Raw genomic sequence first — 27,280 nt, forward strand, 5'->3', positions numbered from 1 at the left:
AGTTAATATTTATAAATTGTCATTGTGTCTTAAAGATCTTCAGTTATTTCTCCAACTATTCAATTGAGAGAGGCATCAATTCACACCTTGCAGTAAAAGAATTCAGTTCTTAGTGCTATGTAACTAAAGATACAATATTTGTTTGTTTGTTTTTTTCCTTTTTGTCTTTTTTCGTGTCAGGCAACAGATTGCAACCCTCAGTGTCGCGCCCGTACCGGACCGGGACCGGCAACGGGATCGCAAGGGCAAAAATGAAAAAGGATGGGTTTTCTAAAACAGTGGAGAACACAATAACAAATGTGAATAAGATTTTTAAACAGTAATACAGAAGAAGGAAAATAGAATAAAAGGTAAAAATGAAGCATAATGGTACTAATGATGACTAAAATATAGAACGTAGAGGAAATAAGCACTATTCTCCCATGCGGAGAAATAAAGAAAAATTATTTTGCTGTTAATTTTGCTAAAGAAAACTAAATAAATAAGCAATTTTAAATGTTTATGAAAAACATTAAGGTGACCACTAGTTACAGTAAAAATAGGATATCTAACTTCCAAACTCTTACAGTAAAGTAAGGTAAATAGCAAAAGATAAAATAAGAAAGGAAATTAGCTTTCTGTTTATAGCAACATAAACTAAAGCTTTTACTACAAAGTTTTACATGCAATTTTATGAACAAATAAAATGCTATGAATACATAAAATGCTTGATAAAAAAAAAATAACAAATAAACAGAAGGTTCAAATATATAGTTCAGTTCAAAAAGTAAGCAAAGAAAAGCCTCATCAGCAAACCTAAGGCTGGAATCATCTCGAAAGCTGACACAAAGATGTTTGAAAAGATTTTAGAAGCAGATCTATGAATATTCAAGGACAGAGGATGGGAATTTAATGCTGATATAAGTACAGAGGTAGGAGCTAGAAATGAAACCAGAACCTCAGAAGGTCTGCACTGTCGGTAAAAAGGACACTTATAAAATCTCTGTCTAGGAAAGTGAAGCGTATCTCTCCCTGGGGCTCTGGATAGGAGGGGGAAAAATGACACATGAGAAATCAAAACTCCTGGTATTCCTCACAAGCAATTCTTACTTCTGCAAACCAGAATATATGAGATTTCCTCATACATATACGCAAAAATGTCCTTGCTGAAGATAAGCACATAAGCAAAAAGTACAAATCACATGAGGAAATAATCCAGCATGAGGAACATTCAGGAGACACAACACACAAAATGACTGGTTCCCTAAGAATTTGAAATAACAGAACAATCTGAAAGAAACTATAATCATTTTAAGCATGCTTCCTTAAGGATAGCAAAGAGACTAAAATTCATAATGAAAACAAAAAAGCTAATGATAACAAAGAGGCGTTAAATAAAGTTTCCAAAATGAAAAATATTGTCATTGAAATAAAAAAACTCTTGAACAAATTTAACATAAAATTGGGCAGCTTAGTTGAAGAAAATTTATAAACCAGAAGACAGATCTGAGGATCTTATACGGAACACAGCCAAGAAAGATAATGAGAATATAGGAAGGCAATATTTGAAGACAAGACCTTAGGACTTCCCAGAATTGACAGAAGACATAAGTTCTCTTAGTGACAGCACATTCCAAGTTATGATATAAGATAAATATAAAACTGCACTTAGACTAATGAAACCATAGTATACCAAAAAGAAGAATTAAAGAATTCTGATTGCTAGGGCCAGCCCGTGGCTCACTTGGGAGAGTGTGGTGCTGACAACACCAAGAAACCGGCAAAAAAAGATTTGCAACAAATAGAACAGGGAGCAATATACTTGATAGAAAATGAGCCCATACATACAAGAAAAAAAGACTTCCAATTAAAAAAACTAGAAAAGGGCCTGAATAGACATTTCAAAGGAAGGGGGCAGAGAGGGAAAAAGGTCTCTTGCACCCAGAGATAAAAGCCAAATGATGTGATGACAGAGGTGACCCCACCAGCCTGGATGGCCTTGTGGGACAAAGACTGATCACTGTTGTATAAAAAAGTGTTACATTAGCAAGAACTAAATTTCTATCTTATCTGATCTGTAATTTGAGTCTCTTTTTTGGGGAGGGGGACAGCTAGCCGGTGAATCTCTTTATTACAAAGGTTAGCTTGAACCTACCTAATACAATGTGCCAATAATCTGGTGCTCACTTGTGAAGGCAAAAGACATTCCTAGATATGTAGGAACTCAGCCAATACCACCTAGCTATCTTTCCTCAATAAATTACTCAAAGAATGTTATAGAACACAGAGAAATAAAATTAAGAGCCTGGGAGTGGAGAACTTGAGGGCAAAAATGAAAAAGGATGGGTTTTCTAAAACAGTGGAGAACACAATAACAAATGTGAATAAGATTTTTAAACAATAATACAGAAGAAGGAAAATAGAATAAAAGGTAAAAATGAAGCATAATCGTACTAATGATGACTAAAATATAGAACGTAGAGGAAATAAGCACTATTCTCCCATGCGGAGAAATAAAGAAAAAATATTTTGCTGTTAATTTTGCTAAAGAAAACTAAATAAATAAGCCATTTTAAATGTTTATGAAAAACATTAAGGTGACCACTAGTTACAGTAAAAATAGGATATCTAACTTCCAAACTCTTACAGTAAAGTAAGGTAAATAGCAAAAGATAAAATAAGAAAGGAAATTAGCTTTCTGTTTATAGCAACATAAACTAAAGCTTTTACTACAAAGTTTTACATGCAATTTTATGAACAAATAAAATGCTATGAATACATAAAATGCTTGATAAAAAAAAAATAACAAATAAACAGAAGGTTCAAATATATAGTTCAGTTCAAAAAGTAAGCAAAGAAAAGCCTCATCAGCAAACCTAAGGCTGGAATCATCTCGAAAGCTGACACAAAGATGTTTGAAAAGATTTTAGAAGCAGATCTATGAATATTCAAGGACAGAGGATGGGAATTTAATGCTGATATAAGTACAGAGGTAGGAGCTAGAAATGAAACCAGAACCTCAGAAGGTCTGCACTGTCAGTAAAAAGGACACATAAAATCTCTGTCTAGGAAAGTGAAGCGTATCTCTCCCTGGGGCTCTGGATAGGAGGGGGAAAAATGACACATGAGAAATCAAAACTCCTGGTATTCCTCACAAGCAATTCTTACTTCTGCAAACCAGAATATATGAGATTTCCTCATACATATACGCAAAAATGTCCTTGCTGAAGATAAGCACATAAGCAAAAAGTACAAATCACATGAGGAAATAATCCAGCATGAGGAACATTCAGGAGACACAACACACAAAATGACTGGTTCCCTAAGAATTTGAAATAACAGAACAATCTGAAAGAAACTATAATCATTTTAAGCATGCTTCCTTAAGGATAGCAAAGAGACTAAAATTCATAATGAAAACAAAAAAGCTAATGATAACAAAGAGGCGTTAAATAAAGTTTCCAAAATGAAAAATATTGTCATTGAAATAAAAAAACTCTTGAACAAATTTAACATAAAATTGGGCAGCTTAGTTGAAGAAAATTTATAAACCAGAAGACAGATCTGAGGATCTTATACGGAACACAGCCAAGAAAGATAATGAGAATATAGGAAGGCAATATTTGAAGACAAGACCTTAGGACTTCCCAGAATTGACAGAAGACATAAGTTCTCTTAGTGACAGCACATTCCAAGTTATGATATAAGATAAATATAAAACTGCACTTAGACTAATGAAACCATAGTATACCAAAAAGAAGAATTAAAGAATTCTGATTGCTAGGGCCAGCCCGTGGCTCACTTGGGAGAGTGTGGTGCTGACAACACCAAGACAAGGGTTAAGATCCCCTTACCGGTCATCTTTAAAAAAAAAAAAAAAAAAAAGAATTCTGATTGCTAAAGAATTAAACCAACCAGAAACAAAGGAAATATTATCTCATGAAGGATCAAATTAGATCCAGAGCAGAACTCTCAACAGCAACATTAGAGAGCAGAAGGCAATGGAAAATACATTCAAGCTACTAATGTGAAATAACTGTCAACCTAGAATTCTACAACCAGCTAAACCATCCTAAAACAAGAAGTGTAAAATAAAGACATTTCAGACAAAAACTGAACTTACCATTCACAGGATTTAGTTAAAGAGAAGGTAACTGGACCCAAAAAGAAATAAGATGCCAGAAGCAAAGACAAAACAATCAATAAATATGAGTCAATTTAAATAGCAATGAGTATATAGGGGGGAAACCCCGCACTAATAATAATGACTAATTTTAGGGGTTTAAAAACAAAGAGAAGTCAGTTGATCAAAAAAAAGAGGAATATGATGCTTAGTAACTTAGAAGGTGGGTATGGTTGGAGTACTTGTATTAAGTTTCCTTGTAATATTTACAAGTATGGTAGAGATTAGCTTTAAATTTTGTTAAGTAAGGGCCGGCCTAGTGGTGCACTCGGTAGAGTGCGGCGCTTGGGAGCACGGCGGCGCTCCCGCCGAGGGTTCGGATCCCATATAGAGACCGGTCCGCTCACTGGTTGAGCACGGTGCCGGTGCAACACCGAGGGTTGTGATCCCGTTGCCGGTTGCGGTACGGGCGTGACACTGAGGGTTGCGATCCCGTTACCGGTCACGAAAAAAGACAAAAAGGAAAAAAAAAATTTTTGTTAAGTATGAGTTGGTAAAAAAGAAGGGGAGAGAATATACTGAGTAAGCAGTCTGCAGCATCTGCCACACCATGTGTATTCTGTAACTGAACGTGGCTTGTCCAAAGAATATTTCTGGGGCAAATAACACAATATTCTTTCTACTATTAAAAATGTTATCAGTGAGGGTCTCTGTCCCATGGGGCTGTGGGGGTCCCTTTTCTCCTCAGCCAGGGCTGAAGACCAACATAAGCCCTCAAGGATCATCATCTATAAGCTGGGCAGCCTTGTTTTCCTGCCTCAGACATTTGGGAAAAAAGATGTTATTAATGAGCAACATTAAAACAGTAGTATAAACAGCAACATGAAAACAGTAATACTAGAATAAATGATTTTGTAGGAACGGTCAAGTTTTCTTCTTCAACAGGTCTAACTCTACTGACCAATGAAACATTTGTGAATTTTTTGAAGCAGTTATTTACAAATTTCAGCTAACTGAAGATATTTGTATCTACAACATTTTAAGTTCCTTAAAGGCATTTGGTCACATCTTGAGTCATATTTGTATATTCCAAATAACTCCTAGTACAGAGTAGAAAGTGAGTAAATATTTGTTAAATGGAAGGATGAAATAGAAGAAAGAAACAAACCAATTGGGTATGTATAATAACACTAACAAAATAAGAGAAAAAGGACTTCTGGAGTAAAAATCCAAAAAATGTAATATACACTTTTTTCCCTCCACCATGTTTAATCTCCCTTACATGCATGAATAATTTTTTTTTTTTTTTACATCTTCCTAATACTTCTTATCTATAAAAGAATGTTTGGGCTCTAGTAGTATTTGAAAACATTCACTTTGTTTAGCAGTATTTGAAATATAGAAGGAAATGTTTCCATATACTCTCACTGGTCTCAATATTTTGTTAAAATGGCATAAAAGGATGTAGTGTGGTAGCTAATTTGTATGTCAATATTAAACCACAATAATATATGTATATTTAATAATGGTTAATGCTTAATATTCACTCTAAATGACTATTCAACATGCTAGGCCTCACTGTTAAAGTAGTACAGACATATAGTCTAATGGAGAGGGCACAGGTTTTAGACGCAGACAGATTTGAGTTCAAATCCCACAAGTTTATTTACTGATAGTTATCTATCCTTTCTGAACAACCACTTCCTCTAAAACAAGAATAGCAGCACTTATCTCAAAATGTTGTTGTGATGATTAAGTGACACAAACAATAAAATCACCTAGCATACAGTGACCACTCAATAAATGTTATTACATAAATGATTTTACTATAAAATGTTCCATTTATAGGAATTCGATGACTGACTTACATAAAGAAAATACTAAATATAGCCAAAACAAAGTTCAATATGCTAAAATCAGATAAAATAAAATTCTTAGCTTTCAGTAAAGAATTATATTCTTTTACCTATATTTGAACACATCAGGATCAAAGGCCAGAAGCAATCCTTGTTTGCTTAAGACTGTTTATATTACTCATTTTTCTGAGTCATGTGAAAAAAAAGGTCTTTTAATGAAACTCCTGGTTTCTTATCTCTAAAGGAATAAATACTAGCTCCTGACATTGCTAGCCCACTCCAAGTCTTTCTGCATGTAAGTTAAGCCCATATTTAACAACACCTGCATAAATTTCAAAAGGAAGCACACAAACAAAAAGATGTACCTCAAAATAGCTAGAAGAAAGGATTTTGAATGTTCCCACCACAAAGAAATGATATGTTTGAGGTGACAGATATGCTAATTACCCTGATTTGTTCATTACACAATGTCTACATGTATTGTAACATCACATTGCACCCCTTAAATATGTACAATTATCTGTTAATTAGAAATAAAAATAATAGAAAAAAGAAGCACATAAACAAAGTAAAGACTGAATCCTTGCTCATTTTATTAGAAAACTTCACTACTCCCTGAAAGAAATGTCTTTCACCCTAATCTTTGTATTGTATTGCTTATTCTCAACATACCAAAATAACGACCCAATACTGTAACTAGATTTATTTCTTAAAAGTAGTATCATATATACTTCACCTACAGGACTCACTTTTCCAGAAAATATTAATCGTACCTTTTATGGCAAGATTTCTAGATGCCAGATTTCCAGTAAGACTTTTATGTTTTAATTTTTTTCTTTCTTCTTCAATTTGCTTCTCTTGTTGACATAATTTCTCTTTTCTCTGAATCCTTTTTTGTTCTTCAGCCTTTCTTTGATGTTCTTTCCAGGCTTCCAATTCTTTAGTTGCTTTTATCCGTTCATTTTCTTTCATATCTTCTATTTTTTTCCTCTCTTCTTCTTCAATCTGTAAAAATTGCAATTACCAAATCCTTTAAAACACACAAAAAGCAACATTTCTTTAAATAAAAAATTCATTATAATAATTATTCTTACCTCTGAACTCTGTAGCAATAGTTAGTAGTGAATAATGAATTAAGGGGCCGGCCCGTGGCTCACTCAGGAGAGTGTGGTGCTGATAATACCAAGGCCATGGGTTCGGATCCCATATAGGGATAACCAGTTAGCTCACTGAGTGAGCTTGGTGCTGACAACACCAAGTCAAGGGTTCAGATCCCCTTACCAATAATGAATTAAGGGGCCGGCCCGTGGCTCACTCGGGAGAGTGTAGTGCTGATAATACCAAGGCCATGGGTTCGGATCCCATATAGGGATAACCAGTTAGCTCACTGAGTGAGCTTGGTGCTGACAACACCAAGTCAAGGGTTCAGATCCCCTTACCGGTCATAATTAATAAATAAATAAATAAATAAATAAATAAATAAACAAACAAACAAATAAATAAATAAATAAATAAATAAAAAATAATGAATTAAAATGGGAAAGGTAAATAATTTAGTAGAAGACCCCTTCATGTAGGGGTCATGGAACACAGGCTTTAGTCCCAGATCTACCATTAATGATTGACATGATCTTGGGCAATCACTTCCTCTAGCCTCAGTTTACTCATAGGTAAAATGTGGATGAGCATTCAATTAGATGATATCTAAGGGCTTTGTGAAAAAAATAAGAATTTATTAAGTAACTTCTCCCCAAACCTACACACATAAACACACCAACACATGTAAACAATATTTGCCTTTCTACTTAGCCCAGTTTTACCATGTCTTAAGAATGAAGTTAAGCCAACCTTCCTCATCTGAGGAATGACGGAATAGTAGGAAGGGAAACATGACTTTGTCTCTGGTGGGTGGAAATATTCAAACTCTTAACCCTGCTGCCAACTATGTTTGCACTAGTAATTGTTTGACATTTTCACATGAAAGGGTAAATATCAGACGGATTTAAAAGCAATATTTTGTACAGGAGTGTGGCAACTTTTTTCCCTTTCACAAATTTCCCTCATATGGGCAAGAAAAAAAAACTGTGAAACAGAGTACACGGTTAGTGGATATGACTGACTATGTATCTGACTTTCCTACAGTAAGAAAAATTTCCCACCCCTATCCTCTAGAGAAGCTCTTTTTCAATGATTTAAATGTTCTGTGCTATCCAATACAGTAGCCACTAGCCACACGTGGCTAATTATGCACTTCAAACACAGCTACTGTGACTGAGGAACTACGTTTTAAATTATATTTAAGTTTCATTAATGTAAACTTTAATTTACAATTAAATAGTATATATGGCATGGTTCTAGAATACAGACATTGGGATGAAGGTTCTTAGAGGTTGTATTATTTTATTTTATCTTACTTTTTTAAAATTTTATTTTTGGTGGCTGGCCAGTACAGGGATCCAAACCCTTTGACCTTTGTGTTATAACACTGTGCTCTAACCAAGAATGTATTATTTTAGAATACAGATCTAACATTACAGGTACAAAACTGTGCACTGAGAGGGGCTCTATAGTATTTACGTGACTTATCCTCTTCTGGAATACTGATTATTTTCCTTTTGAACTATGAGACACTGACTTTAAAATAAATTTCCCAGGGGGCCGGCCCGGTGGCGCACTGGATAGTGCGCCGCTTGGGAACCAGAATTCCACCAAAGGCTTAAAGTAAGCATGAAAGATGCTAATTACTACATGTTCTAAGTTCAGAGAGCTGCCCGTGAGCTACCAACAGGTTGGGCCAAGAAGAATCTACATATGGCAATGAACCAGCATTTAAATGCCTGACAACAGGGCATGATGAACAGTCAGTGTTAACCAGAGAGGAAGCCACAACCTAAAAGGGGAAGATTCCAAATTCACCCAGTTTAATAACATGTTTGCCTTTTTCCTCTCTGCCCCAACACATGGAAGAAGGGAAAGGTATGTGAAGAGTCAGATGCCCTCATCCCTCATGATTCCTGCAAGCAGAATGAATTTTAAATAAAGTTTTAAAAAAACAAATAAGGGCCGGCCCCGTGGAGCACTCAGGAGACTGCGGCACTGGGAGCGCAGCGACGCTCCTGCCACGGGTTCGGATCCTATATAGGACTGGCCGGTGCGCTCACTGGCTGAGCATGGTGCGGGCGACACCAAGCCAAGGGTTGCGATCCCCTTACCGGTCACGAGAAAACAAACAAACAAACAAACAAAAAAAAACAAATAAGACTAAGTCTTAATTACCAAAAAAATGAGACTGATCTTATAACCAAAAGTAACAGGGAAGTTATGATATTATAGCTAAGACATAGTTAAGGGAAGTAGCTCTATAATGTTAATTTATAATAAACTACATTAGAGACACAGAAATAGTCTAACTCTTCAGGGAGTAGTGAGAGAAAGGAGGGCTCAAGAGAAGCTTCACAGAGTAGGTGACAGAAGGAACTACAATGAAGAGAAAAACTCAAAGAAGGAAATAACACAAAGCTTATGATAATGGGAAGAGAGAAACATATATCAAGGACAAATAGAGCATGGAAAGAAAAAACAGTTTTCTCCTTTCTCTCGCAAAACTTCATTCTCCATTTCTGGTCACCAAAACGTGTAGAGTTTTCCTGTGCTGACCAATTCTCTGACACCATTTGGGTGTCTTATAATTCAATTCAATTCTGACACTATCTACTTGGAGTTAGCATCAGATCCCGTAGGTTAAGGGCTCAGTACCACAAGACTGCCTCCCCACTTAGCTGCCAATCCTAAATCCAGGCCTCTGGTATTCCTGATCGGTTCTGCTACAAACAAGGTTCCCACAGACCCCTCCTCAGGTTTGTTCATTTGCTAGAATGGCTCAGAGGAAAAATTTGTGTATGTTTAACCATTTATTATAAAAGGATATGACTGAGGAACAGCCAAACGGAAGAGATGCATAGGGCAAGGTATGAGGGAAGGGGCATAGAGATTCCATGCTCTCTCCAGGTGTGCCACCTTCCAAGTGTTCAGCAATCCCAAAGTTCTCCAAATCCCATAGTTCTGTGATTTTTTTATGGAGGCTTCATCATGTAGGCATGACTGATTATTAACTCAATCTCCAGCGCAGGTCCCATTCCCAAAGGATAGGGGTAGGGCTGAAAGTCCCAGGATTCTAATCATGGTTTGGGTCTTTCTGGTGACTAGGAGCACACCAAGAGTCACCCCATTAGAACAAAAGATGTTGCTATCACTTAGAAAATTCCAAGGGAAGAAGAGCTGTGTCAGAAACCGAGGTCAAAGTCCAAATATTAGAACAAAAGATATACCTAGCGCCCCTATTGCTCAGGAAATGACAAGGGATTTAGGAGCTCTTGCCAGGAATTGGAGACAGAGACCAAATATATATATTTTTTATTATGTCACAAAGAGACAGATAAATGTTAAACAATCCATGAAGGTCTTCTTTAAAAACATCACCTAATACAGGGAACAAACCACTTAAAAGAGGAATGCATAGTAACAGAAAAACTCAGAAGGCTAAGAAAATAATTATTATACATGAAGGAGATGGATTTTTAAGAGTTTCGTACTGTTCAAGAAAAGGATGCCAGACACTATGGAATATTAGTTGCAGACAGCAAATTTAAGTAATAGGGGAATAATGAGCAGTTCCTAAACCAAACCTCTAAAGAAGAGGAAATTTGTAGTTCTTTTACTCTAGAATGAACATCTGGTTTAACAAAAAGCATTGTTTATAATCTCACTTATGAATTACATGCAAAAGTTATAAATAAAATATTAGCAAATTTAAGATAGGAAAATATTAAAATTATAATATATCTTGATTAAATAGGACCTTTATTACTTATGATACCAGGAAACCAAAAGTGAAAATGTGATCTCAGTACATGCCAAAATATCAGTTTACAGTAGAAATAAAAATAAAAAATAAAAATTTCTTAGCTTGATAAAAGGATCCATACAATGTCGTACTTCATGGTGAAGTATTAGAAGTATTTCCAGCAAAGTCACTTAGGCAAGTATGCCTACTGTTTTACTATTTTCCCAAGGATTACAACTTACAAAATCAAATTTTAAGAATAAGAATTATTAATATAAACTACAAGGAGATAGAATTGCCACTATTTGCAAATAATGGTAGACTACTTAAAAGAACCAAAATAAGAAATTGACAAATTACTAGAACCAAAAAGTAAGTTTAGCAAGGCAGTCACATACAAGACCAACTTATAGAAACTTGTAAAAATAAATTAACTTTCCTAAAAACTGGCAATAAATAATTAGAAACTACAATAGAAAAAATAATTTCATTAGTAATTGCCAGAAAAACTTAAAATGCTAAGAATAAGCTTAAAACATAAGCAAGTCCCACAGGAGTGTGCAAAATAATTTTGCTGAAGGACATTAAGTAAATTCAGAGAAATGGAGATAATGCCATGTTCCTGAAGAGAAATCTTAATATGTTTTGTAAATATGTTGATCCTCTACAAATTAATTTATATATCAATGTAAATCCAATAAAAATACCAAAAGGACTTCTTAGGGAGCTTGATGAATAAATATAAAATTCATCTGCAAAAGATAATGGATATGCAGGTTTTATGTAGACATGAAGAGGCTGGCAATTCTCTTTCACAAATATCAAGGGTAAAACTGGATAAAATTATCAAAAACAACCATTTCGTGGCAATGAAAACTAACCGAAGGAACACTGCAATTTGAGAAGTGTTTATTCTTAAAAAACTACTTCCAGCTACGATGGTGAGCCTGGCAGTTTTACCAACATGAAGCCAGCAAAAAGAACCCAGCAGCTTTGCTGGCAAAAAGAGTGGACTCATTTCTGCATGGGGCAGGAAAACTCATGGCTTTGGTAGGTAAAAGTGGTAGTCTCGGTTGGGAATGAACAGGAAACATTTGCAGTTGAGGTCTGAGGTTGAAGTCCTGGTTAGAGTACCTGACTAGTTAGAAATTTAACTGAATGATCATATAAATGAGAGAGCCAGGGATGTAATTAGAGTGAGTACCTGACTAGTTAGAAATTTAACTGAATGATCATATAAATGAGAGAGCCAGGGATGTACGGTAAGCTTACAGACCTTCTAAGGCTCTCCCATGAAATAATGGAGGCCAGAAGGCGGTGAAGTGACACATTCAAAGTACTGACAGAAAAAAACTGCAAAACCACAAATTCTTTATCTAGCAAAACTATTCTTCACAAGTGAAAGCAAAATAAACACACTCCAAGACAAGTGAAAACTGACAGAAGTTGTTGCTAGTAGTTCAGCCCTATAAAATACACTAAAGAACGTTTTTCAGGCTGAAAGGAAATGATACCAGACACTCACATCTACAAGAAGGAATGAAGAGTACGGGAAATGGGAAATATGTGGGTTAGTATGCGAGAAAATACAAATGGATTTTAAAATGTGGTATATACATAACAGGAAAACATTATTTAGCCTTAAAAAGGAAGGCAATTCTTACACTTGCTAAAACAAAGATGAACCTTGAAGACATTATGTTAAGAGAAATAAACCAGTCACAAAAAAGACAAATATTGTATGATATACTTACATGAAGTGCCTAGAACCAGAAAGTAGAATGGTGTTTACCAGGAGCTGGAAGGAGGGGGTATACAGAGTTATTGTTTAATGGGTATAGAATTTCAGTTTTGCAAGATAAAAAGAATTCTGGAAATGAATGGTGGTGATAGTTGCACAACAATGTCAACTTACTCAATGCCACACATTGTACACTTAAAAATGGTTAAAATGGGAAATTTTATGTTAGTATATTTTACCACAATTAAAAAATAAATTAAGGAAGCCAAACCCAGCCTCAACTAGGCAAGCTGCCACCACCGCCCCAGGCCCCTTATGCATGGAGCTGGGGGAAGCCTAACCAAGCTGCAACTAGGTAGAGAGCACACCAAAAATACCATTTTCACATCGGTAGCCTTCCATAGCCATGACAATTGCCATGGCTTCCACAGAAACTGCTAGTCTCTAGAGCAGCAGTCACAGCCACTGTGTAGATGGCACGCCAGACTCTCAACTTCACTGACACAAGGAGAGGCACCAGCAAAGACTGAAAAAAAAAAAAAAACAGGTCCTTTCTCTCCACAAAGCACACTTCAGAGTAATAGAAGAAGCATTTGATTTACAATAATAGGGGAGGACTTGATCACACCTGTCTCAGTACTGGACAGATCATCTAGACAACAAACCAACAGAGGCAACAGAGGAATAATTAATCTATCAGATGAAGAGAACAAATCTATGGTTATTAGAGGGAGGAAGGGGGGAAGAAAGGGGAAAGGGAAGAGGGGAAAGGGGAGAGGGTAGGGGAGAGATTATATGAAAGGCATAAATAATTATGATTTCTAACATTGAATATGCTAGTAAAAAATTAAAAATTAAAAAATTTGAAAAAAAATTTTTTTTTGCTTTCTGCTCTTAATTTCTTTAAAAACTACAATTGTTTTTTTTTTTTTCCTTTTTGTCTTTTTTCGTGTCCGGCAACGGATCGCAACCCTCAGTGTCGCGCCCATACCGGACCGGGACCGGCAACGGGATCGCAACCCTCGGTGTTGCATCTGCACCTCGCTCAGCCAGTGAGCGGGAACCGGTCTGTATGTGGGATCCGAACCCTCGGCGGGAGTGCCGCCGCGCTCCCAAGCAGCGCACTGTAGCAGTACGCCACCGGGCCGGCCCAAAAACTACAATTGTTTTTAAACAATGATTTTTAAAGTAAAATTATAATATGTATTGTTGGGTTTACAACAAATACATATACATATACATGAATGGTAATAACAGCCCAAAGGTAGCAGGAAAAATGGAGTTGCCTTAGAGTGAAGTTGCTATATTTTACTGGAATTGAATCAGTGTTAACCTGAAGATTATGATCAGTTACAGGTGTATAGAGCAATGAGTGAAAAATAAATTTTAAAAACCTAAAAAATATGTACATAGGTAAAAAATCAACAAAGGAACTCCAGTTTCAGCTCTGACATGTAAGGAGCTTAGAAGCTGTCACTCTCTACCCTTACAATAAGAAAAAGTTGGAAAAACTGAAAATCGACAAGCTTTTGCAAACTCATCAGAAAAGTGAGGTCACAGGGCAAGCTGCTACCCTGAAATCTGAGAGACAGGTGCATCCAAAAAGACACAGCAAAGATTTGCTTACCTGTCACAGAAGCTAGTACAGCCATAAAACTGTAAGAAACATTTACATGGTAATTTTGACAAAACCCTGGAGCCTAAGTGTAGACTAGCATGAGAATGAGAAATTCCTGGGGGTGCAGTTTGTTGGAGGCACATAGTTTTGTGGGTTTTACCTCTAGAAACCCCACTAGGTTACCATGGTGAAGATCTAAAATTATACCTTGTGTCTCTGGCAGAGGGAGGGGAAGAATAATTATTGTGAAAGAGCAAAAGGCCCTTTATCTTAACTGGGGGAAGGAAATTACTCCCATTCCAGTCCACTCCAGCCTTTCTGTTCCACCTAAGACAGGAAAAAAACAAAGTTAACCCTCAGGGCTTCAAGAAAATAGAAACAACACTGTAGCCAGAGAAAGGAATAGAGGGGCCGGGTGGTGGGTAGGGCAGGTGTATCACTAGAGAAACACTTGTGAAGATCACAGCCCCAAGATATAGGTCCATGAAAAAACTGATTTAATTGAAAATTTTTAGAATTCTTCCCCTTCCCTAGTATTTACTACCACACCAATAGGTTCCAGCATAATGACAGTGTATCACAACTGAAAGAGCTGTGTGATAAAGACACTTTTCTAAGGAGGAGTAGACGGGGAAGCCCAAAGTCAAAAGGGGAGTTAACCAAAAAAATGACACAGAGGAATTCGAAGCCTCTGGTACCTACAGCTACAGCTAACATTAAAATTTGCCTAAATCCTAGCCAGATTAAAATAAATCCTCACACTAAAAGCCTAATAACCTTAGTTTCTATTACCCAATACAACATACTTAGCTTTCAACAAAACAGTTGCAAGCCATTCCAAAAGTCAAGAAAAAACACACTGTAAGGAGACAGAACGATCATCAAATCCAGACTCAGATATGACACAGATGTAAGAATTATCAAACACAGAACTGAAAATAACCATTTAATTTGGTAAGAGCTCTAATGGAAAAAGTACACAACATATAAAAACAGATGGGCAATGCAAGCAGAAAAATGGAAACTCTAAGAAAGAATCAAAAGGAAATGCTATAAGTAAAAAATATGGCAACAGAAATGAAGAATGTCTTCAATGAGCTCATTGGTAGAATGAGTGAGCTTGAAGACGCATTCATAGAAACTTCCAAAACTAAAATGCAAACAGAAAAAAAAATGAAAACCAAACAGAACACCCAAGAATTGTGGGGCAATTTCAAAGGGTGTAAAATTCACATAATTGAAATGGAAGAGGAAGAGGAGGAGGACGAAGAGGAAAAGGGGGAAGAGGAGGGGGAGAACGATGGGGAGGAAAAAGGACAGACCAGAAAAAATATTTGAAGTAATAATGGCTGAAAACCTTCCAAAATTAAGAACAGACACCAAGAAGTTCAGAGAACACCAAGCAGGATAATACCAAAAAGCTATACCTAAGCATATCACATTCAGACTGCAAAAAATCAAAGAGAGAAAATCTTGAAAGAGGCCAGAGGGGGAAAAACCCCTACCTACACAGAGGAACAAGTATGGGAATTACAGTAGACTTCTTGTCAGCAACCGCACAAGCAAGAAAAGAGTGGAGTAAAATATTTAAAGTATAGAAGAAAACCCATCACCCTAGATTCCTATATCTGGTAAAATTGTCTTTCAAACGTAAAGGTGAAATAAAGACTTTCTCAGACAAACAAAATGGAATTTATTACCAACAGACCTACCCTGCAAGAAATGTTCAAAGAAGTTCTTTAGGAAAATGATGTGTCAGAAGCTTACATCCATGTAAAGAAAGGAAGGGCATTAGAGAAGGAATAAATGAAGATAAAATAAAATGTTTTATTTATCTTATCCTTAATTGACCTAAAAAATAACTATTTAAAGCAATAATAGTATACACATATTGGGTGATTATAGCATATTGTTAAGTAAAATAAATGGCAGCAATGACACCAGGAATAGGAGGGAAGAATTAGGACTACTCTGTTACAATGTTTCTGCTCTACACATAAAGCAATATAGCGTTATTTGAAGGTGGACATTAATCCAACCTTATCAGTAATCACTTCAAATGCGAATGGTTTAAATACACTAACTTAAAGATAGAGATTGCCACAGTAGATAAAAAAGTGACATCCCACTATAGGTTGTCTATAAGAACATACTAAGAGTAATCAAAAGAAAGCAGGAGTAGCTATATTAGTTTCAGAACAAGTAAAATTATCAGGGATAAAGAGGGTATTAGACACACAAGAAACAAACGATCTTGAATAGGCCAATATTTAAGAAATTGAATCAAGGGCCGGCCCGGTGGCGCACTGGATAAGTGCGCTGCTTGGGAAGCGTGGCGGCGCTCCCGCCCGAGGGTTCGGATCCCACATGCAGACCGGTTCCTGCTCACTGGCTGAGCGAGGTGCAGGAGCAACACCGAGGGTTGCAATCCCGTTGCCGGTCCCCAGTCCGGTACGGGGGCAACACTGAGGGTTGTGATCCATTGCCGGACACAGACAAAAGACAAAAAAAAAAAAAAAAAAGAAATTGAATCAATACTTTATAACTTTCCAAAATGGAAAGCACCAGCCCAGATGGGTTCACTAGGAATTTCTATCAAACACTCAAGGAATAAATTATAACAATTATATATGAACTTTTTCAGAAGACAGAAACAGAGGGAATATTTCCTAACTGATTCTATAAGGCTAGCATTAACCTAAGACCAAACCACACAAAGATATTACAAGAAAAAAAAAACTAAATACCAATATTTCTCATGAACACAGATGCAAAAATCCTCAAGAAAATACCAGCAAATTGAATCTAACATTGTAAAAAAGAATTATACATCATGACAAAGTGGGATGTATCCCAGGTATGCAAGGCTGGTTCAACACTTGAAAACCAATTAATGTGGGCCGGCCCGGTGGCACACTGCTACAGTGCGCTGCTTGGGAGCGCGGCGGTGCTCTCGCCGAGGGTTCGGATCCCACATACAGACCGGCCGCTCACTGGCTGAGCGAGGTGCGGGCGCAACACCGAGGGTTGCGATCCTGTTGCCGGTCCCGGTCCGGTACGGGCGCGACACTGAGGGTTGCGATCTGTTGCCGGTCATGAAAAAAGACAAAAAAAGGAAAAAAAAAAAAAACAAAACAATTAATGTAACCCATTAAATCAACAGACTAACGACAAACAATCACATGATCATATCAATAGATGAAGAAAAGTATTTGGCAAAATCCAAGATCCCAAAACAATTAATGTAACCCATTAAATCAACAGACTAAAGACAAACAATCACATGATCATATCAATAGATGAAGAAAAGTATTTGGCAAAATCCAAGATCCATTCATGATAAAAACTCTCAGTAAACTAGGAATAGAGAAGAACTTTCTCAACTTGATAAAGAATACCTACTAAAAATGCACAGCTGACATCATACTTAATGGTGAGTAACTTGAAGCTTGCCCACTAAGATCAGGAACAAGACAAGGATGTCCCAAGTCACCACTGCTTTTCAACATTGTAATGGAAGTCCTAGCTAATGCAATAAGATAAAAAAAAAAAGGAAATAAAAGGGATACATTCGAGGAAGGAAAAAATAAAACTGTCTTTGTTCATAAATGACATGTTAATCTATACAGAAAACATGAAAGAATCAACAAAAAATACTGCTGGAACTAATAAGTGATTATAGCAAGGTTGCAGGAGACAAGAGTAATATACAAAAGTGAATGGCTTTCCTACATACTAGAAATAAACAAGTGTAAATTGAAATTAAAAACACAATATCATTTATATTAGTATAAATCTAACAAAATATGTTTAAGATCTATATGAGGAAAACTAAAAACCCTGATGAAGGAAATCAAAGAAGAATAAACAGATATTCCATGTTCATGAATAAGAAGACTCAACATTATCAAGATGTTGGTTCTTCCCAACTTGATCTATGGGTTAAATATAATCCCAATTAAAATTCCAGCAAATTATTTTGTGGACATCAACACACTGATTCTCAAGTTTTTACAGAGAGGCAAAAGGTGCAGAATAGACAACACAATATTGAAGAAGTAGAACAAAGTTGGAGAACTACTACTGCCTGACTTCACAACTTACTATAAAGCTACAGCAATCAAGATAGTGGTATTGGTGAAAGATTAGACAAGTGCAATTGAACAGAATAGGGATCCCAGAAGCAGACTCACATAAATATGGTCAGCTGATCTTTGACAAATGAGCAAAGGCAATACAATGGAGAAAAGATAGACTTTTTAACAAATGGTGCTGGAAAAACAGGACATCCACATACAAAAATAAAATGAATCTAAACACAAGCCTTATGCCTTTCACTAAAATTAACTCCAAATGTATCACAGACTTAATGTAAAACACATAACTATAACTCCTAGAAGATAACATTAGAGAAAATCTAAATGACCTTGGGTTTGGTGATGTCTTTTTAGCTACAACACCAAAAGCACAACCCATGAAAGAAAGAACACATAAACCAAACTTCATTAAAATTTAAAATTTCTGTTCTGTGAGAGACACTGTCCAAAAGAATTAAAAGACAAGTCACAGACTAGAAGAATATACCTGCAAAAGACGTATGTGATAAAGGACTGTTAACCAAAATATATGAAGAACTCTTAAAACTCAATAAGAAGAAGACAAAAACCCAATTAAAAAATAGGTTAAAGACCTTAATGGACATGTCACCAAAGATTTGCAGATGACAAATGAGCAGATGCTCCACATCATATGTCAAGATATGACGTATGAAAAGATGCTCCACATCATACGCCACCAGGGAAATTAAAATTCAAAGAACAATGAAATGCCACCATACACCTATTAGAATGGTCCAAATCCAGAATAATGACAACACCAAATGTTGGCAAAGGATGTGGAGTACAGAAACCCTCATTCACTTCTGGTTGGAATGTAAAATGATACAGCCACTTTGGAAGGCAGTTTGGTGATTTCTTACAAAACTAAACATACTCTTACCATATGATCTGGCAATTGCACTACTTGGTATCTACCCAAAGGAGTCAAAAATTTATGTCCAAACAAAAGCCCACAAAGGGATTTTTAAGGCAGCTTTATTCATAATTGCCCAAACTTGGAAGCAACCAAGATGCCCTTCAGTATCTGAATGGATAAATAAACTGTAATATATCCAGACAATGGAATATTATTCAGAACTAAAAAGAAAGGAGCTATCAAGCCATGAGAAGACATGGAGATAACTTAAATACATATTTTAAGTGAAAAATCCAATCTAGAAAGGATACATAATATATAATTCCAATTGTATGACAGCCTGGAAAAGGAAAAACTATGGAGGCAATAAAAAGATGAGTGGTTATCAGGGTTTGGGAGACGGAGGGATGAGTAGGCAGAACACAGAGAATTTTGGGGGGCAGTGAAACTACTCTGTATGAGACTATAATATTTGATACATGTCATTATACATTTGTCCAAACCCACAGAACATACACCACCAAAGGTGAACCCTAATGTAAACTATGGACTTCGAGTAATAATGATGTGTCAATGTAGGTTCATCAGTTGCAACAAATGTACCACTAAGGTGGGGGATGCTGATAACGGGGGAGATATGCATGTATGGGGATAGGTGGTATATGGGAAATTTCTGTCCCTTCTGCTCAGTTTTACTGTGAACCTGAAACTACTCTAAAAAGTAACATCTATTTGTTAAAAACTCCTCCCACAAAATAGATTTTAATAATTTATAACCTAGTGTAACTATAAATAAATATATCTTCCAGAATTAAAAAAAAGAGAATATTACATAATCATAAAGGTGTCAATTCTTCAACAAGATATAACAATCTAAACGTGTATGCATCTAACAATAAAGCTCACAATGCACGAGGCAAAAACTGATGGAACTAAAGAAACAATGGACTAACCCACTGTTATAGTTGAATACTTCAATGCTTCTCCTTTGATAATTGATAGATCAGGAAGTCAGAAAATCAGTAATGATAGAGTTGATCTGAAAAGCACTAGCAATCAACTTAATGTAATTAAAATTTATGGGATACTTCATTCAACAACAGCAGAATACATATCCTTACATTAACATGGAGCACTCACCAACATGGGCCACAACCTTGACCAGAAACACACTTTAACAAATAGAAAAGAATAGCAATCATAAAAAGTACATTCTCAGACCACAATGGAATTAAAATAGAAATCATCAACAGAAATTAATGAAGGTAGCTAAACAATCTCCAGATATTTGGAAATTAAACAACACATTTCTAAATAACACATGGGTCAAAGAAGTCTCAAGAGAAATTTTTAAATATTTTGAACTAAATAAAAATGAAAATATAATTATCAAAATTTGGGATACAGAGAAAGTAGTGCTTAAAGGCAAATTTATAGCATTAAAAATACATATTAGAAAAGAAGATCTAAGCTTTCACATTAGGAAACTAGAGAGGGGCTGGCCAGTTAGCTCAGTCAGAGTGCAATGTTGTAATACCAAGGTCAACAGTTTAGATCCCTGTACTGACCAGCCACCCAAAAAAAAAAAAAAAAAAAAAATGGAAACTAGAAAAAAGGTAAGTAAATCAATAGTAAAGCAAGGAGAAGAAAATAAATAATAAAATTCAACGCAGAAATCAATAAAATTGAAAACAGGAAAACAATAGAGAAAAATCAATGAAACCAAAAGCCAGTTCTTTAAAAGATCAATAAAATTGATAAACCTCTAGCCAGGCTAATCAAGAAAAAAAGAGAGAAGACACAAATTACCCATATCAGAAATAAAGGAGGTATTATCACTACTGATTACACGGACATCAAAAGGATAATAAAGTAATATTATGAACAACTCTATGCCAGAAACTTGTTAACTCAGATGAAATAGGTCAATTCCTTGAAAGACACAAACTACCAACTCACATGAGGAGCAATAGATAACCTGAATATCTCAGTATCTGTTAAAGAAATTGAATCAATAATTTACAATCTTCCAATGAAGAAAGCACAGGGCTAGATGGTTTTGCTCATGAATTCTATCAAATATTTACTGACTAGAGAAATTAAAAGTGTTATGAGGGAATATTATGAGAAAGTTTATGCCAAGAAATTAGAAACATGGGTGAAATGGACAGATTCCTAAAAAAAACACAAAAAAGCTGATTGAAGAAGAAATGGAAAGCCTGAAAAGACCTACAACAAGTAAAGACAGTTCATTTGGTAAGCCCAGATAACTTCACTGATTAATTTGATATAAATTTTAAGGAGAAAAAATAACAACTTCTTTCAGAAAACAGAGAAGAAGAGAATTCTTTCCAATTCACTTTATGAGGCCAGGATTATGCTGATATCAAGTCCAGACAAAGACATCACAGGAAAAAAAAAATTAAAGATCAAAATCATTTGTGAACATAGATATAGCTATCCTTACAAAATATTCACAAACTAAATCCAGCAACAAACAAAAAGTTTATGTGCAAAGACCATCTAATTTATGTCAGAAATGTAAAGCTGGTTTAACACCTCTATTAGTCCATTTCTGTCACTTCTAACAGAATACTTGAAACTAGGTAATGTATAAAGAAAGGAGATTTATTTCTCAGTTTTGGAGGCTGGCAAGTCCATGGTCCAGGCAGCCCATCTGGTGAGGGCCTTCTGGGTGGGAACTCTCTACAGGGTCCCAAAGTAATGCAGAGTATTTCATGGTGAGACTACCAAGAGCTCTCACATATTCCTCATAAAGCCACCAGTCCACACGCATGATGATAACTCTTTACTCCGTAAATGGATTAATCCACTCATGAGGGTACAGGCTTCATGATCCCATCACCTCTCAAAGGCCCCACCTTTCAAATATCATAATTGGATTTCTCACCTTCTTAACAGTTACAGTAGGGATTAAGTTTCCAACAGATGAACTTTTGGGGGACACATTTGACCCATTGCAACACTCAAAACTCAATTAATGTACAACACCATGTTATAGAATAAAGGACAAAGACCATATGATCATCTCAATGAATGTAGAAAAAGTATGTGACAAAATTTAACACCTACTCATGAAAAAAACCTCGAAACAAACTAGGAATAAAAAAGAACTTCCTCATTCTGATAAAACAACATGAAAAACTTAGATCATATTTAATGGCAAAGACTGAATGCTTTCCTCCTAATAAGATCAGGAATATGGCAAGGAGGTCAGCTTTAACCGCTTCTATTCAACATTACACTGGAGGGTCTAGCCAGTGCAATAAGGCAAGAAAAAGGAATTAAAAGCCATATATATTATAAAGAAAGAAGTAAAACAATGGTCAAACAAAATGTGAAAAACCTATACAATAGAATGCCACTTGACAATAAAAAAGAGCAAACCGCTAATACATGCAACAACACAGATAAACCTCTATAACATTAAGCAAAATGTAAGAGGCCAGACACAAAAGACTACATATAGTATGATTCTAATTATATGAAATTTTTAGAAAGACAAAACAATAGAGACAGAAAGCAGATCAGCTGTTGCCTGGAGCTAGATATGAGAACAGGCATTGACTGCAAACAACATGAAGGAAGTTATTGGGGTGCAGAAATGATGCAAAACTGGACTGTGATAATGATTGCCCAAGTATATAAATTCACCAAAATTCATAGAACTGTAAACTTAAAATGGGTGAATTTTATAGCATGTAAATTCAGTAACACTGTAAAAGGTTTAAAATAATTTTTAAAACAATGTGGAACATAGCCAAGAAAATTTGAAAACACTTGGGGATGAGAGCAGATATTTGCCTTAACAGATATTGAAATAGACTCTATGAAGCTATAGCAATAAGGCAAGGTTCTAGAATTAATCTACTCAGTAATCCAACATACAGTCATTAAGTATCTGTGTGCCATGAGTTAGCATATGAGTCATCCTAGGAAAATACTGGCCTTCTAGAATTATTAAAAGGAAGAAGCCTAAAATTCTCATACTACTTCACAGGTATAACTTTTACAACCCTCAAGAAAATTCTGCTTATTTAGCCAAAAATGCCAGGTAATAATATCTTAAAATTTTATCTTTCACATGTAGTTATATATCATTCTAACAAGAGTTCCCTTAAGCTAAGAAAATTAAAGTATCAATTCACAGTCTAAAGTTTACTAAATATGTGATACTGTTTTGAATTTTCTTTTGGGTAGCTGTCAACTTCTGAAATTTAATTATTTAGTTGTTTGCTTATATTCTGCGGAAATAAGAATCTGGTGTTTAAAATGGTATAGGTATTAGTAACAGACAAAGCTAAATAATAACAACACTCATTTTCATTTCAATTCCTACTTCTTCTTTTTTTTTTTTTGTCTTTATTTTTTTTTTCGTGACCGGCAACGGATCGCAACCCTCAGTGTCGCGCCCGCACCAGACCGGGTTTTTTTTTTTTTGTCTTTATTTTTTTTTCGTGACCGGCAATGGATCGCAACCCTCAGTGTTGCGCCCGCACCAGACCGGGACCGGCAAAGGGATCGCAACCCTCGGCGTTGCCCCCGCTCCTCGCTCAGCCAGTGAGCGGCCGGTCTGTATGTGGGATCCGAACCCTCGGCGGGAGCGCCGCCGCACTTCCCAAGCAGTGCGCCACCGGGCCGGCCCCTCAATTCCTACTTCTTCTTGCTATGACTGAAAATGTGTATGTTGAAACTCCAGCCCCCTGTGTAACTATATTTGGAGACAGGGCCTATAAGGGGGTAATTAAGGTTAAATGAGGTCATAAGGGTGGGGCCCTGATACAACAGGATAGGTGTCCTCATAAGAGGAGACATCAGAGAGCTCATTCTGTTTCTTCCCACCAAGTGAAGATGCAGTGTGAAGGAGGTTGTCTGCAAGCCAGGAAGAGTCCTCACCAGAAACTGTAAATCTAATACCTAGGTATTAGATTTCCCAACCTCCAGAACTGTGAGAAAAATTAATTTCTTTTGGTTAAGCCATGCAGTCTGTGGTATTTTGTTATGGCGATCCAAGCAGACTAAGACAATCTCTTTTCCTTTTCTCATATTTTTGAATAGGTGAAATGTGGCCCAAAGATAGCAAAGAGAGCTAGTTATAAGGAGAACCAATGGCTAATTAATTCACAAATTTAAAAAAATCAAGCCTCCAAATAAGTGAGAAGAACTTGTTCAACCTTCCAGCAAATTTAGACTTAAGCTATTCTGCCTTTCAATTTACTTAATTAAGTTGATATGTGGACTTACTTCATAAAGCATAAGGATTTATAAAATGACTTGGAAACCACATATGTAAACAAGGATAAGATAAACTCTTATGACAGAAGTTAGCTCCATCTCTCCTTGAACAAAAGTTATTACATGGTAGAAGATTTTTGTTTTTATACTATATGGTTTCACAACCCTGTTATAATGTTTGATATCTTTTAAAAATTCAGCTTCAGCTTAATAATGAAAGAAAACTTCCTTAAGCCAGTATATAAGTTTACTACACATAAAGATACAATACTGTCATATTTAATGCTATATGTGTTAAATAGATTCTATTTGACTTCAGGGAACAAAACTGATAAATTGAGAAACGAAAGAAAAATTGTTTGTTATTTAAACCAAATTTGGATTTACTACACATAAAGATACAATACTGTCATATTTAATGCTATATGTGTTAAATAGCTTCTATTTGACTTCAAGGAACAAAACTGATAAATTGAGAAACGAAAGAAAAATTGTTTGTTATTTAAACCAAATTTGGACTAATGGAAATGAGTTAATACATTTTTGTACCCTACCCATTGTGTTATTCTTGCTGCTCAGTAACCCTTATTCATCTCTAATAACAGACTTTCACAAACCATTTCCTTCTTTGGAGATGCCCAATTGCACTCTGCTACTTCTACCTCTTTTAAAAGACTTTGTTGTTAAGAAGATAGGAACCATCTGATGACATGTTCTTTCAACAGCTCTCCGGAACAAAAGTATTTCTTCTCCCACTCTCTGTTCTTTTCAAGGCTAACACCTCAATCTCCATTATAAATGTCTGACCCTACACCATGTACCTCTTTACCATAATCCTACCTGTAGCTATTAACCACTCAACTGGTTCTCAAACTTAACTCCACAATGGGTAGGCCACCTACTTCCACATACAGAGGACTAGGGAAAAAAAACAATATTGTTCTAAAATTATCTCCTATGAACCTTCAGGGACTTCCCAAAAAGTTGATTAAGGTCTAAATTCAGGGGACTACAGAAAGGGAAGAAAGAAGACTGGCTGTCCTGTGCTTAAGTTGTTAGAGTTCGACAGAACCCTCCACCAACCCTACGTCTGGAGCCTCGTGAGGTAAGAGGACACAGGAAAGAAAAAAAAAAGATTTTAATCACACCTCTGGAAAAGATGTAAAAGCTTGAAGTAAACAAAAAAAGTGGACATAAGTATAATTGCTGAATGTTTACTTCTACACAGATGCTATGAATCTGGGCTATACTTAACACAAAAAGTAGGTCAGTCGATTTGACAACATTTATGTATAAGAAAGACAGTATCAAAGATACTGCCTTTTCTGATGATACCATGTTAATGGATAAAATTAACTTCTCATATGCTTAGAAATCTCGTAGATTTATATGGAAAATTAATAAATTCCTATTAGAGCAAGAAGAAATTAAAAAGTATGAAATATAATCAGAGATTATAAAGTATCTATAAAGTATTGTCCTTTTTTTCTTTTAAATAAATGTTTTCTTATTATGAGATATATGTTTATTATTGGGAAAAGACAGAAAATACAAGAAAAGAAAAAATAATACAAAAAAATACAAAAGAAAAAAGTTACTAGTGATTTCACCATCCAGTCCATTTTCTATTCATTTACTATAAACATAAAAATAATATTTTATATAATGACCCTCTTAAAATTGTCGGATAACATACGAATATGCTACAATATGAACTGAAATGGAAATGTCAATCTTCAAATTCATGTGGAATTACAAGGGACTCAGAATAGCTAAAACAATCTTGAAAAAGAACAAAGTTGGAGGGTCAACACTTCCTGATTTCAAAACTTACTACAAAGCTACAGTAATTTACTAAAAGACAGTATGGTAGTGGCATAAGTATAGACATACAGACCAATGAAATGAAAAGTCTAGAAATAAACCCACACATCAATGAGCCAATTGATTTTTGATAAGGGCGCCAAGACCTCAATCTCTTCAACTAATAGTGCAGGGACAAGTGAATATCCACTTGCAAAAGAATGAGGTTGGACCCATACCTCACATCATATATAAAAACTAACTCAAAATGAATCAATGACCTAAACATAACAGGTAAAAACCATAAAACTTTCAGGAGAAAACATAGGGTAAATCTTCATGCCCTTGGAATGGCAATAGATTCTTAGATATGACTGACACCAAAAGCATGGGCAACAAAAGAAAAAATAGACAAAATGGATTTCATGAAAATTTCAAACTTTTGTGCATTGAAGGCTACTATCAAAATTTAAAAACAACCTACAAAATGGGAAAAAGTATTTGCAAATCATTCATCTGATAATTGTGTACTATCTATCCAGAATATGTAAAGAACTCTTACAACTCAACAACAAAGACAAATAATCAAATTTCAAAATGGGCAAAGGACTTGAACAGACACTTCTCCAAAGAAAATATACAAATGACCAAGAAGTACATAAAAATATGCTTAACATCACTAGTGTTAGGGAAATACAAATCAAAACCACAATGATATATCATTTCATACATACTGAGTAGCTATAATTAAAAAGAAAAGGAAAATGATGTGTTGACAAGGAAGTAGAATTGGAATCATCATATATTGCTCATAGGAATGGAAAATGGTGCAGCCACTGTGGAAAACTATTTAATGATTCCTCAAAAAGTTAAGCATAAAACTAAAAATAACCCAGCAATTCTTTTTTTTTTTTTTTTCCTTTTTGTCTTTTTTCGTGACCGGCAATGGATCGCAACCCTCAGTGTTGCGCCCGTACCGGACCGGGACCGGCAACGGGATCGCAACCCTCGGTGCTGCTCCCGCACCTTGCTCAGCCAGTGAGCGGCCGGTCTGTATGTGGGATCCGAACCCTCGGCGGGAGCGCTA

The 27,280-nt window shown here is 35.7% G+C and overlaps 1 protein-coding gene across 1 annotated transcript in view; it reads right to left on the minus strand.

Moving 5' to 3' along the window:
- DYX1C1 (dyslexia susceptibility 1 candidate 1) overlaps nucleotides 1–27,280 on the minus strand; it is a 69,072-nt gene that overhangs the window by 21,677 nt on the left and 20,115 nt on the right. The window contains exons 4-5 of the mRNA XM_008584270.1: nucleotides 6,732–6,963; nucleotides 1,090–1,145 (exon numbers count right to left, since the gene is read on the minus strand). Coding sequence (XP_008582492.1) covers nucleotides 1,090–1,145; nucleotides 6,732–6,963 — 288 coding nt within the window. The remainder of the gene's footprint in view (nucleotides 1–1,089; nucleotides 1,146–6,731; nucleotides 6,964–27,280) is intronic.

Source organism: Galeopterus variegatus, unplaced genomic scaffold, assembly GCF_000696425.1.
Source record: "Galeopterus variegatus unplaced genomic scaffold, G_variegatus-3.0.2 Scaffold3192, whole genome shotgun sequence".
Lineage (NCBI taxonomy): Eukaryota > Metazoa > Chordata > Mammalia > Dermoptera > Cynocephalidae > Galeopterus > Galeopterus variegatus.